Source organism: Callospermophilus lateralis, chromosome 4 (genome assembly GCF_048772815.1).
Source record: "Callospermophilus lateralis isolate mCalLat2 chromosome 4, mCalLat2.hap1, whole genome shotgun sequence".
Classification (NCBI taxonomy): domain Eukaryota; kingdom Metazoa; phylum Chordata; class Mammalia; order Rodentia; family Sciuridae; genus Callospermophilus; species Callospermophilus lateralis.
This window is the reverse complement of record NC_135308.1, coordinates 118,145,030-118,157,957: the sequence shown is the minus strand read 5'-3', so window position 1 is coordinate 118,157,957 and position 12,928 is coordinate 118,145,030. Positions and strand designations below refer to the sequence as shown.

Here is a 12,928-nt window from a genome sequence, read left to right as displayed (position 1 = left end):
CAAATCTCTTACTGCCCTTTAAGAAAATTCAACACTAGATTCAAACTAAGACTTTAATGGGCAGTAACCTTGACAAATTGAAAACTAAGGAAAGCCTTTAAATTTCTGAGATGCCACCTCTAAACCTGGTTGTTGTGATATGTATCACTTTGCTCAGAGCTCTGTACTTTTAAAAAAACCATACACTTTCAAAGTTTTGGATAATGAAAGAAATACATTTTTAAAGCAGTCTTATGAAGAATCTCAGATTTTTACATAAAGTCTGTTTTTACAGGTGCTACATATTGCTTGGCTATTAAATCAACACTGTGAGAAAAAGCACTAAAATTCCCAGGTGTCAATGATGGGCAAAGGGAGACTTTGAAATCTAATGCTTAGGTTTTGTTCTGTAGTTTTTGATTATGCTCTAAATTGTGTTTGGAAAGAAAAGAGTCAGAGACCTACCTGAGATGCTACTTTAAAAGCAATCATGAGCTGGACACAGTGGCACACACCTGTAATCCCAGCACTCAGGAGACTGAGACAAGAGTATCGCGAGTTCAAAGCCAGCCTCAGCAACTTATTGTGGCCCTAAGCAACTCAGCAAGACCCTGTTTCTAAATAAATTATAAAAAGAGGGCTGGGGATGTGGCTCCAGTGGTAAAGCGCCTCTGGGTTCAATCCCCAGTACCAAAAAAAAAAAAAAAAAAAAGCAATGTGAAGCAGTTAATTGCTTTAGTATGTGAAAGCTGGTAGTTTTTTTGTGGTTGGAAAAATGTAAAGAATTGGAATATTGGCAACAAATGGAATATAAACATGAAAGAGTGTGCCTGTCATTTTTTAAGTTAATTGCAGTTTACAGCAGTGTTAATCTTTATTTTTGCCATTATTTCTAAAGACCTTGTTAGTTTTATGAAGAAATCATGAATCATTTCAACCAGAAGAACATCCTAGAGAGGAAATGAATTCCTCACTTTTGAAACACAAGCCACCTCGCTGGGAGAATTCATGTTCTCAGATGATACAACTTTGTTTCTGGATTAAATATTCCTTATGTTTAATAGTTTGTCATATGCAACACATTTTGTAAAATTCCTTAATGATTTCTTGTTTACACAACAACAAACATCACAGTGTGGCCGGGGTGGCACTTGGGTCATTTAGCTGGACTAAATATTCTAAGCAATTACTTTACATTATATTTACTAAGCCATATACATCCTATTCTTGAAACTGAAGATTTTTTACTCTGACATCTCTTACTTGATATAAATGCCTCTACAGAAGCTAGGAAGAATCATTCCTTCCTATATTTTAACCCTAATATTTGCCATCCTAGATCACTCTTCTGTATTCCAAGTCAGAGCAAATCCTAAAACAATCACTGTACTTATAATTTAATAGACCCATTTCCTCTACGATCTTGTCCCTTAGTGTGTTAATCATTCAGCTTCTTGCCTAACTCCCACTACTCTGAACTTAAGACCTTCTGTCTTTTCAGTTGCTCTTTTTATTGCTCTGCAGGTTGTTTTCATCTCTTTCTAAAAGAAGGCCAGTCAGCTTATTGCAACGTCCGTCTTCTTCTTCCACACCATGGTTCTGCCCTGTTCCCAGACGGGTTTCTCTGGTCTCACCTCTGAATGACCCTATCCCTCTGCTTTACCCTGGATGCCAATTCACACTGCCAGGAATAACCTACTAACTCTTTCTTTATTCTCCTGCGATACTAATGCTCTGTCATCCGCTTATCTGAAATATTGCATTTCTTTTCATTTCCTTTGTTCTTCTACCTGATTTATTCTTAGTGCCCATTGAGCCATTTTATTCCTTCTTTGTCCTCCAGCCATACATATTCACTGATATTTATTTATCAATGAATGTAGGTGACAGGCAAATAATTTATATACCACATTTGCATTCTGACAATTTTTTTAAATGTCTTCATGTGCATTTATAGCTTTTGAACCTCACAATCCTGTGGTAAATGAAAAATTTACCCTCTTTTACAGGGGAAGAAGCTGATGTCCAAGACATTTTTCAGAGCTTGTCCCACTGTTCACCTAAATTCAGGACTCAGGTCTATCAACTCTTTCTACTGTGCCATGTCACCTCTCTCTGGCAGAAGGATTGCAATCCATTAAAGATCTTCACTGCGCCAGAAACCTGATGGAAATTAACCAAACCCTTCATTGTACCTTTGCAGATGAGAGTCCCTACACTAAATCCGCCAGCCAGACAAAGCCGCCTGATGGAGCATTGGCTGTGAGGAGACAGAGCATACCAGGTTAGACCAGACTGTTGGATTTTTCAGCTGTTTTACCTACTTTTGAATCCTGTTATTTGGTGATCCTAAATAATTCTAACCTGGTACAAAAAAATCATGTTATTTCATAGTGTGTAGACTCCATTCTACACAACTTGTTCAAACAGTAGTCAGAAGCTAGACTTTGGAAAAACTTGCCAACTTGTGAAAAATCTGTTTTATAATCCATCATAGCAAAAATCCTTTGTGAAATGACTTGAATTTATTTCGACTCTCACTCATTTACTCACTCTCACCTCTGTTTTCAGCCGGATGACTTTCACAGCAGCATCCATTTCTTTACTGAGACACCTGGCAGGAAAAGGGGGATGGAAATTGCAGAAGCAGATCATGCATGCTGAATAAAAAAGTCACTCCTTTCTTCTCATCTCTTTGAACCTGAATTTGCTTCCACTGAGCAGCTCTTGTAAAATTCTGGGACTTTGCTTTCCCAAGAAGGTGTGATTAAGATTCTTCTAATGCCGTGAGAGTCGCCTGTGTTTTTCCAGCACAACAATGTCTCTAGCCTATAACTTTAGTGTTTTTGAAGCTTTGATTTTTAAAAAATGACACAAAAGCATGCAAGTTCTCAAAAGGGAAAGGAAATTCAAAATATTATTCAAACGTTATCTCTACTGGATAATTCATGGAAAACCCCCTTAGGAAAGCAACTGTGTACTTAAGAGCAGAGTTTAAAGCATTAATACATCTAAATATGTATCAAAAATAATGCATTTGTGCATTTGATGTAAACAAATTGAGTACAGCTAAACCTCAGCTCTAGGATTTTAAAGTAGCAGTGTTTCCTGCATCAAATTGAATGGGCCTACAAATCTGTCAATGAAAGGGAGATATTTCCATTTGAATAAAAAGCAGGATGGGCCCACTTTCTGAGCAACTTTGTCCATGATTATTATTTAGTTTTATAATTTTTAGATGTGGTTATTTTTACTCTTGATTCTGAAGGTTTAGATTTATTATGAAAGTACATGGCTTATAAGGAGACACGAATATGTTATAGATCCTTGTTGCTTTGAAGATTCTAACGCAATTTGAATTCTGTAATTAGATGGCATCACCCAGTGAGATTTCTTCTATTCCTTCCTATAAAATAGCATTCTTAGTGCTGGTCACGTTTAGGAAAAAAAGAAAAAAAAAAACTATTGCAGTCAGCTGTGGGCTGTGTTCTCTGCTTTCTCCTTGTCAGCAGTAAGAAAGTACTCAGCATTTGAAGGTCAGGAATGTCAGTTTTCTATCAATTCCTTCCTGTATTCATCTGGTGGGCAGACACAGGAGACTTTCCCACTGTCCTTACTACTTTAGGTGATATTAAACAGACCCACCAAATATTATTAATGTTTTCCTTTTAAAGGTTTTCTAGTGTTACATACTAAATTGTAACACATGTTTTGAGGGGTGTACTTTGTCTTAAAATCAATTAGTAGTCTTCCAACTTACATGTTAGGCAAACAAATTGGTTGATCATAACTTTTAATTTATAACCTGCCAGTGATTCTTCATTGTAGGATTTTATCTTTTATTCCTCTATGTGTCAGATTTAAAAGTCACTGTAATTATAAACATTTTTGTAAGCTTCATAGGTTGTTCTCATGGAGTTCAGCCATGGAAAAAGACCCTTTTTGTCCGTCACTTGTCAGGAAGAAGCCAAAGGGTCAGGAGTCTTCAAAATCTTCTCAGTTGTTTAAGACAGCACCCCCCACCTCCACCACAAAAGATCTCATCAGCCAAAAAGCTAAGAAACTAAAGTGGTTAATAGCTGATCATACTCACTGTTATCTGAAGGGAAAAAAAAATAATGAACTTGTTGGAAATTGCTTCATGACTGACTAAAGACTCTTGGAATTCTAATCCTTACTTTGCTGTCTTACTTTAAAGTACCTATGAAGTCTTGCTCTGGCCAAAAGGTAGGAGAGTGAAGAAATGCACAGAGGGGAAAGCCAGGTAAATGCATACTCTAAGACTTGCTGGAGCTTTGGTGAACAATTCTAAAGTGGTCTGATAGCCTACGTCGGACCACATAGAGCTGAAAGACCTAGATAAGAGTTTACAGCTTTTCTCTCTTTCTCCTGCTCATCTCCCAGTCTTATTTCCCTCAAGGGGTTATTGCCACCCTGGGAGCAAGGAAAGATGCATTTAGAGAAAAGTAAACCAAGGAAAAGAAAGCCTAAAGGAGACTGTGGCTCATCTACCAACCCCTGTCTTCTCAGTGCAGAGGTACCTCTCCTGAGGCAGATACAGCCCCAGGGCCATTTAACTCCCCTAGCTACTGGGAAGTAAGCCAACCCAAGAGGCTGATACCTCAGAAGAGCATGGCTGTATCCCATGACTCCCCCAGAGCTCCTCTCCCAGTGATTCAGTGTTGGTGGTTGAATTTTCTATTCCTATTAGCACTTTCATTGATAGATGGAGTGGGGGTGTGGTGGAGGAAGAGAACACAATAGCAGAAGGGATCCTAAGCCTGTCTGTCCAAGTTGTGTGGCAGTTTAGTGTTATTTTAAATTCACTCTATAAATGTAGATCCGGTGCTTCCCAGAGGAAATATTTAAATATGTGTTTATATATATAATAAATGTTTATATATTTCTTAACACAGGCTCCACTATTTTTGTGGCATAATAGGCAGTAACTTTTAATGATACCAGATAGGTAACCTTGAATTTTAACAGAAGGATAATTTGCTTTTCATTCATATCAAACTTCAGTACCACTCTCCAAATTCAAAATTACCACAGCAATTATTTTATAATCACAAGTCAAATATGTATCTTTCATTAAATGCCAGTTCTAACTGTAAATCCTTTCATCTTCCTTCTTTTCTCTTCCCAAAAAAGGGAATGAATTAAACATCTCTTAGGAGCAAAATACATTTGCTTTGGATAAAGGGGAAATGCATTATTAATGTTATTTGGGAATTTGTCATTTTAATCATATCTCTTATGGCAAAATATGTAAGAATAAAAAGATGTATTAGTCTTTCATAAGCTTTTGTAACATTTTTAACAATTATAGTAAAAAAAATGACATGAGTTTCCCTATGATGCTAAGGTTCTAACTTAAATTGGAAACAACATTCTGTTTAAAATGTGAAGGAAGTTTATTTGCACTCTTATTTCAGCCCCTTTTTTGAACAGTATGATGAATTCTAATGATATTTTGAACAGATTTTACGGCAGATCTATCTACATTAAAAGGAATCTGTTGTTCTGATATTTCTTAATTTGACAAATTACTGGTGAGTTGAAGCGTGACTATGTAAGGGAGTGTCCAAATTATTAGAAGAAATCTGTACAGACTCTGGATTTGACAGATTTTTAAAAAATAATTTCTGGGTTTACCCCCTTATAGATGAGGTATTTAGCTGAGTGTGGTAGCACATGCTTGTAATCCCAGTGGCTTGGAAGGCTGAGGCAGGAGGATCACAAGTTCAAAGCCATTCTCAGCAAAAGCGAGGTACTAAGAAACTCAGTGAGACCCTGTCTCTAAACAAAATACAAAAAAAAAACAGGCTGGGGATAGTTCAATCCCTGGTACCCAAAGGAAAAAAAAAATGATAATCTATTTAATCAAGTTTGTCTAGTCTTTGTGAACAGAAAAGACAAGATACTACCCAAAGCCTAGAGTTAGGATATTATTTGACTTGCCTCCTCTTTCCACATAGGATATCTTTCTTTGATTGTTAGTCTTGAAAAAGAATCCTAAATCCATTGACAAATACAGGGTGATATCATCAATCACTTCTATCTATCACATTTCCAAAGTTAGGTGCACCTAGGAAGTATCTTAAATCTGCAAACAAACTGAGATCATAAACATTTACACAGGATTTTTTCCCCTTCCTAAAGTATTATAAAAGATATTTATTAATTTTATCATGATAGATTGACATTGATATTAGTCTTTCTTAGCTTCACATTAGGTACTTAAGGATAAGTGAAAATATGGAGCTGAGTTTTAAATGCCCAGAAACCCAAAATATATACAATCAAGTTGTTTAGAATGCATCCAGAAAGGGTCAACACCTATTAAAAAATTCAAGTCTGGAAAATAATACCACACTCTTGACATCACACAAATTAAAGGGGGGTGTAGACAAGAATTTTGAAGGTTCAGCCTTCTCTGTTCAGCCTTTTCCTATCTTTGTTATGCACACAATTTGATGCTTCATCGGTCTAAATTCTCATTATTATAGCAGATCTCTAGTGTGACTTTTAGACTAGGATTTTATAGCTAGATCCCTGTCCAGGTATATGAAGGACATTCACTCTAAATTTTGTGCCCAGTTCTACTTCAGCTATTTAGTTCTACCTTGATCCTTAGAAATGAATGAGTCTTACCGATGGGAGTCCAAAGTCTATTGAACCCACCAAATATGAAATATCATACAAAAAAAATGGAGCTATAGATGCTATCCAAAGTCACCAAGTCAGGACTGTGCTGTTAGTGACACATGACCAGCATCAGGAAATACCAAGCAACCAAGCATCTTTGCCATGCTTTCAAGCTTCCCTGCATCCTCATAAGCATCCCAGGGGCAAGAGGAGTATAAATATGAACCTTACCAAAGCCCCTCACTGGCAACATGATAAAACTTCAAAATAATGGAGTTTCCAGTGTTACAATTAGGATATTGGAAAAAATTAGCTAAATTATCTCACTTCTTTAGAGACAGGTTTCTAAGATACGAAAGTCACAACTATAGGGGGCACTGTGTATATTCCTGTGACTCTGCCCCTCCCCGACTTTTCTATATGACTCCTCACTGTCTAAAATTAACTGATAAACATATTCTCATTATCTCTCTTAGTCCATAAGTAAAACATAAGCTCCATGCAGGCAAGTATTGTAAAAGTCTTCTTCACTACTATATCTGTAGTGCATAGAACAGTGCTTAGCAGATGTTAGGTGTTCAACCAGTACTTGTGGAATGAATGAATGAAAAAGCAAAGACCACCAGGCAGGTCTCTGTGCCAGTTCTATGACCACATGACTAGTAAATGTTCCCACATGTTTTCTGCCTCATTGAATGCTTCTGCAAATACAGGCACATTAGCTTTGAAGAGGCACCGAATATCACATTTCTAAGGCAACTATCTGCTGCCCAGGACTAATGAATGAAATAAAGTTCAGCTCAAAGCTAAGAACTTTTTAAAGGCCAGAGATCTCTCCCCAGCCTCATTTGTTTCTGTTTAAGCAGAAAATGTCTGTGTAGTCCTCCAACATCTGAAGAAAACATTTGAACATCATTTAACAATAAACTTGACAAGATGAAAGTGATTCATTCTGCTGTTCTGCTATAGAAAAGGGTTTTTTAAAATGTGTGAAAAATTGCTCAAGTCTATAAATAGAGCAATGCAAAGTAGAACTTATTACTTATCATGGCAGGTACACATTAAGGATTTCCCCCAGAGACCTGATCCAGTTTGCTATGTGACTGGGGTATGTACTGAGCTCTCAAACAGCGCTGGGCAAAATGAGCAGCTTGATTTGTGTGTTCAGTGTTGTAGTTTTCATTAGCAATTCAGAGCAATGGCAGTCTATTCTGTTTGAACTTCTCTCATGCCTTAGTAAGCATGGCTGAAGTACAAGAAAGTGGTACATATTCAGCAAGTGATTTTAAAATACTAATTCCTCTAGTGTGCAATTTAGTTGAAATTTATTTGTGGTGACATAAGACTATGCCTTGAGGTTCCCTAAGACCCCTGCGTTAAAGGAATGGTGGCACAGGCACAGTGCCAGGCTCTGGGTACACTCGGTCATCTAGATCTGAGAAACATTTTATAAGAAGGCTCGAGGAATCGAGGACCAAAGCTACAATGGAAAGACTTTTCCTTCAATAGCTTTTGCTCTAAAAAAATATTAATTTTCCCATTCTCTAGGTTACAGAGACCTTCAATTCAGTGTTTTAAAATTAAGTGACTTTAGAGACTTAGGCTCGGTGAATGTCTTTTTGCTTGACTGGCATTGGGGAAGGTCAAGAAGTATCTTATACAGTTCACTATAGCATTGTGTTCTGAAGCCCATTGTTAACTCCTCTTTTGTCCTTCCACCTTAAATAACTTTGAACAGCTTCCCAAAGTTCAATCACTCCTATATCATGTTCATAAATTTTGTTACATATATTCTGCCTTACTATAATTAACATGATTTTCAGTAAGTTTAAATTGATTCATTTTCTTAGTTTTCTCTTAAACTTTAATATCTGAGAATTGGTATGTTAATATTATTTTTCCCAACATAATTTTATATGTTTCCAACTAAAAGTTTAAAACAAAGGTTTATAGGTCCCCTGAAATCATCTGGCATCCATCAGTGTTTATATTCACCATACTTTGGGAAACATGAGATTCTTCTCAGATGGAATGAGTTTGAGAACTCCAATGCCATGCACTTTATTGGTACATCAATGAGTAGTTGTTGATTTTTAGTGCAGAAACACGTCATTTAAGCAGGAGCAGAAGACATTTCGGGTTCTGCTAAAAAATGGGGAAAAAAAACCCCATCAACTTATAGTTAAAAGATAAACACTGAATAATATTTACCCATAATAATATTTAAGTTTAGGAAATAACAAGAATATTTCATAACTCTTTAATGTTTTTACCAATTTCTAAAACCTACTACTGAGCTAGATATTAAGCAGTTGTTCTAAGGACTACCCCTCAGATTTTGGGTGGAAATACTTGACGCAGCGGGCAACCCTGTTCTGGTTGTTCTGATAGCAGCCTGGTGCTTCCCTGCTTTCTGCATGGAATGTGAACCACTATTCATCAGTTCTACACCTCACACCCATGTGTGCTTCACAGCATTGCTCCTTTTTTGTCCAACCAATCCTTTACTTGCTCCTTATGTCCATAATAATAAACCTCTCATTTTTGGATCCTAAGCATTCCTCCAAACTGAGCCTCATATACTCATTTAACATGTAATTATCCAGCACCCACCGTGTGCCAGGTGTCATTCTAGGAGCATGGATGTGAACTCGGCCTGTAAACCTCCACACCCCTACAGTTGGCATGATAGTGGGGAAGACAAACCTGCAGCAAACAGTGCATCTCTAACATTAGATGAGGCTATGCTGAGCACAATGAAGGGAAATAAACTAGTATAAGGCGTAGAGTGTGGTGGAAGAAGAAAGATCTGGGCTGTGTTCCAAAGGAAAGTCAAGATGGCCTCTATGCCACCACAAGGCAGTCACATTTGAGTGAGCCTAAAATGACGGGAGACACAAGGCTGACAGTGGTAAGAGAAGAGACTGGAGAAAGAGACAGGAGAGATCCTGTGAGTCTGTAGGCTGGAATAAGACCTTGGATGCTGAGTGTGACAGAAAGTCATTGCAGCCACTGAGCAGGTGAGGTACTGATGAGGTTGTTTTTTGTTTTAATCTCTCTAGCTCCTATATGCAAAAGAGACTTTAAGGAGGCAAGGGTGAAAACAGACCAATTAGCAGGCTTTTAAGTATTGGGGGCAAAATATGATGGTGGACATAGAAATAGTGAAAAATTTGAAGGTGGATGCAGTGAAAAATGGAGGCAGAAGTAGAGCTGGAGTTAGTAGAAGAGGGGCCAAATTTTGAAGAAGACAGAGACAGAGAGCTACTGAGGAAGAAGAGGATGAGTGAAAGAGGTGAGTGGGGGCCTCAGAATAGAGCTTGGTTGGAGATATGCATTTTGGAGCTATGAATGTGTAGTTGGTATTTTCCCCAGAATTGCGTGAAATCGTGTAGGTAGTGCCAGTAGACTGAGATGAGATCCAAGGTCCAAGCCTGGGGCAGACCAACCCTCAGAGATCAGCAATAAGGGGACAACCAACACATGGCACCAAGGAACAGAAGCAGTTAGCAGAAAGCCAGGAGGACTGCTGAGGAGGAAGGGAAACACTGGGTCACAAAGTGATGGTAAAATGAATGCGATGAGTCTGAGAATTGACCATGAGACTTGGTGGGGAGGGAGTTTCTGAGGACCTGATGAGAACAATTTCCATGGAAATGTGTGAGGGAAAGCCGACCTGATGTGAGAACAGGGCTTGAGTAATCAGAGGCAGCTCTCCTAAACAGCTCTCCCAAACAACTCCATCAAGGGGAATAGAAATGGGATGGCAGCCAGAGGGGACATGGGATCTGGGGAAATTTTTTTTAAATATATATATATATAGATACACACACATATATGTGTATACACACACACACACACACACATACTTATTTCATATATGAAAGGGTTCAACAAGCTCATGTGCTGATTTGGTTGATCTAGTGAAGTGGGGGAGTGCTGTATAAGGGAGGGGGAGGCAAAGGAAAAGAAAAGCCTTTGAAGAGGCTCAGGGGACAGAGACTGGGGGCCCAAACAGAGTCTGCAAAAAGAAAGCAGGGCAGAAGGCAGGAGGGTGCCAGAGTTCCCAGGAGACGATATGTGAGTCCCCTCTGATGGATCTATTTCTTAGGGATAAAAAAGGTGAAGTCACAGAGAGCTGGAGAAGAAAGGGATGCTGAAGGCTTACCGAGGGAGGAGCAGGTGTCATTTCAAAGACCGGGAAAGTAGATTACCTAGGACAATGTCAGAGGATTACCCTGCACTACAAGTACTTTCCCATCTAAATGCCACACTCTTCTCTCTCACCAGCCCTGCCTCCTCAAATCAAAAAGGGATAAAGCTGACTTACCCCTCTAATGCTCCTGCCCCATGTCATCTCCATGTAGCACATTCCATTTCCATTTGCAGCTCTCCTACTACAACTTCTTTCCATACGCATTTCTGTTTATGAACACCCAGAGCATTTTGTGATTTTTCTGAAGGCTTTATGTAGCTTAGTTCATCCTGTTTCAAGTTGCTCTGCAATTGTTTTCCTGGATTCTAGACTTATCTCTGATTTAAGATGGCAGTTCCTTGAATTCAAGAAAGCATTTCTTTATTAAAAATTCCCCCACAGAGTTTTGCCTAGCAGGATTCATAGCTGGGTGCAGCCCCTATTTGTTGAATTAAAGATTCTCCTTTCATGACTTACTTTAAGATTTCATCATTATTGTCCATCATCCCTTACAAAGTGATGAGAGGGAGTGTCAGGACATGGCATGCTCTCACTAATCTCTCACTAATAACTCCCTAAATCTATCACACACAGATGCTCATACATACAAATGATCCATGGTTTCAAGTATTTCAAGTCATATAAAAAAAAGAATTGATATGTTCTCAATGATCTTAGAGGCAGAACTAGAAGTCATATGCTATCAGTTAATAAACCATCATCATTCCCCTGGCTGAGGACAGCCCACAAGGTATCACATATAGGGCTGGGGATGTGGCTCAAGCAGTAGAGCGCTCGCCTGGTATGTGTGCAGCCCGGGTTCCATCCTCAGCACCACATACAAACAAAGATGTTGTGTCTGCCAAAAACTAAAAATAAATAAATAAATAAATAAACCTTTAAAAAAAAAAGGTATCACATATAACTCTTGGCCCTGTTTCACACCCATACCCACTGGTCAGTTTACACACAGCCTTCTTTGTTTAGTTTATCTAACCTGCATTCGGATATATGACTCATGCTGTTGTGATAAGTTATAGGAAATTGGGTTTGGATGCAACCTAAGGTAGAACTTTCTAAGAAGTACAGAAGGGCAGTGCACCTTGCTGGTTAGGAACACAGGCTCTGGAGCTAAATGCCTTGTTTGAATGTTGGAATGCCAGCCCTGCTACATGGAATTAAGCTGCTTGCTTACGTCTCATAACTCCAGTTTTCCCATTGCGTGAAATGAGAATATAATGAGGATTATATGAATTAATAATATATATAAAGCATCTGTAGTAGTTAGCCATTGCTGTGTAAAAATATTACCACAAATTTAGCAGTTTAAACCACACACATTATCTCACAGTTTCTTGGGTCATAATATTAGGCACAGCATACCTGGCCCTCTCTGGGTCATGCAAAATTCTAATCAACATGTCAGCTAGGATTGCAGTCTCAGCTGAGGCTTCACTGGGGAAAGATCTACTCTCAAGTTCACTCAGGTTACTTGCAGAATTCAGTTCAGGGCTTCACTTTCTTGCTGCTTGTCTTCAGTCTCCCACAGCTGCTTGCTTCCTCCAGCCTGCAAGGCAGGGAAGTCTCCAGCATGATGTGCAGAATCACATACACATGATAACGTACATCTGGAAACTTTGCCATATTCTTCTGGTTAGATACAACATGTCATGACCAAATCAACAGCTGGGAACAAAGCCAAGGAGGAGTTAGGGACATTAGGTCACCAAAGCCCTACCTATTGCAGCATACTATGTCAGTCATATAAAGTGTTTCATAACTATCAGCTATCCTTCGATGAAGCTACCAGAAAGTGTTAATTTCTCCCACTGCAGTGTTCACAGAGGAACTGGGTATGACAGTAGGTACACGGTAAAGGAAACCAAGTGGAGGCAGGTCTTGAACCAGATGATACTTAAGGTCATCTGGTGACTTTTGTTCAGCTGCCAGACACAGTGGATAAACTGCCTTCTTTTTTCCCAGCCTCCTCCAGAATCTTTCTGAGTTCATTCCTGTTTTTCTTCATGTATGCTGTCTTTTTTCTTTTTTTGACCTGATCTTACCTGTGCAAAAACAGGGAAATAGAGCATCCTATATGGTTTT

General features: G+C 38.6%; 1 protein-coding gene across 5 annotated transcripts in view; it reads left to right on the top strand.

The window, feature by feature from the left end:
- Grip1 (glutamate receptor interacting protein 1) overlaps positions 1-12,928 on the top strand; it is a 629,888-nt gene that overhangs the window by 460,072 nt on the left and 156,888 nt on the right. For 4 of the 5 annotated variants that reach the window (XM_076854836.1, XM_076854835.1, XM_076854833.1 and 1 more), the window contains exon 2: positions 2,183-2,263. The exons of the other annotated variant lie outside the window; for it this stretch is intronic. In XM_076854836.1, the coding sequence (XP_076710951.1) occupies positions 2,183-2,263 (81 nt within the window). The remainder of the gene's footprint in view (positions 1-2,182; positions 2,264-12,928) is intronic. 5 annotated transcript variants of the gene reach the window in all.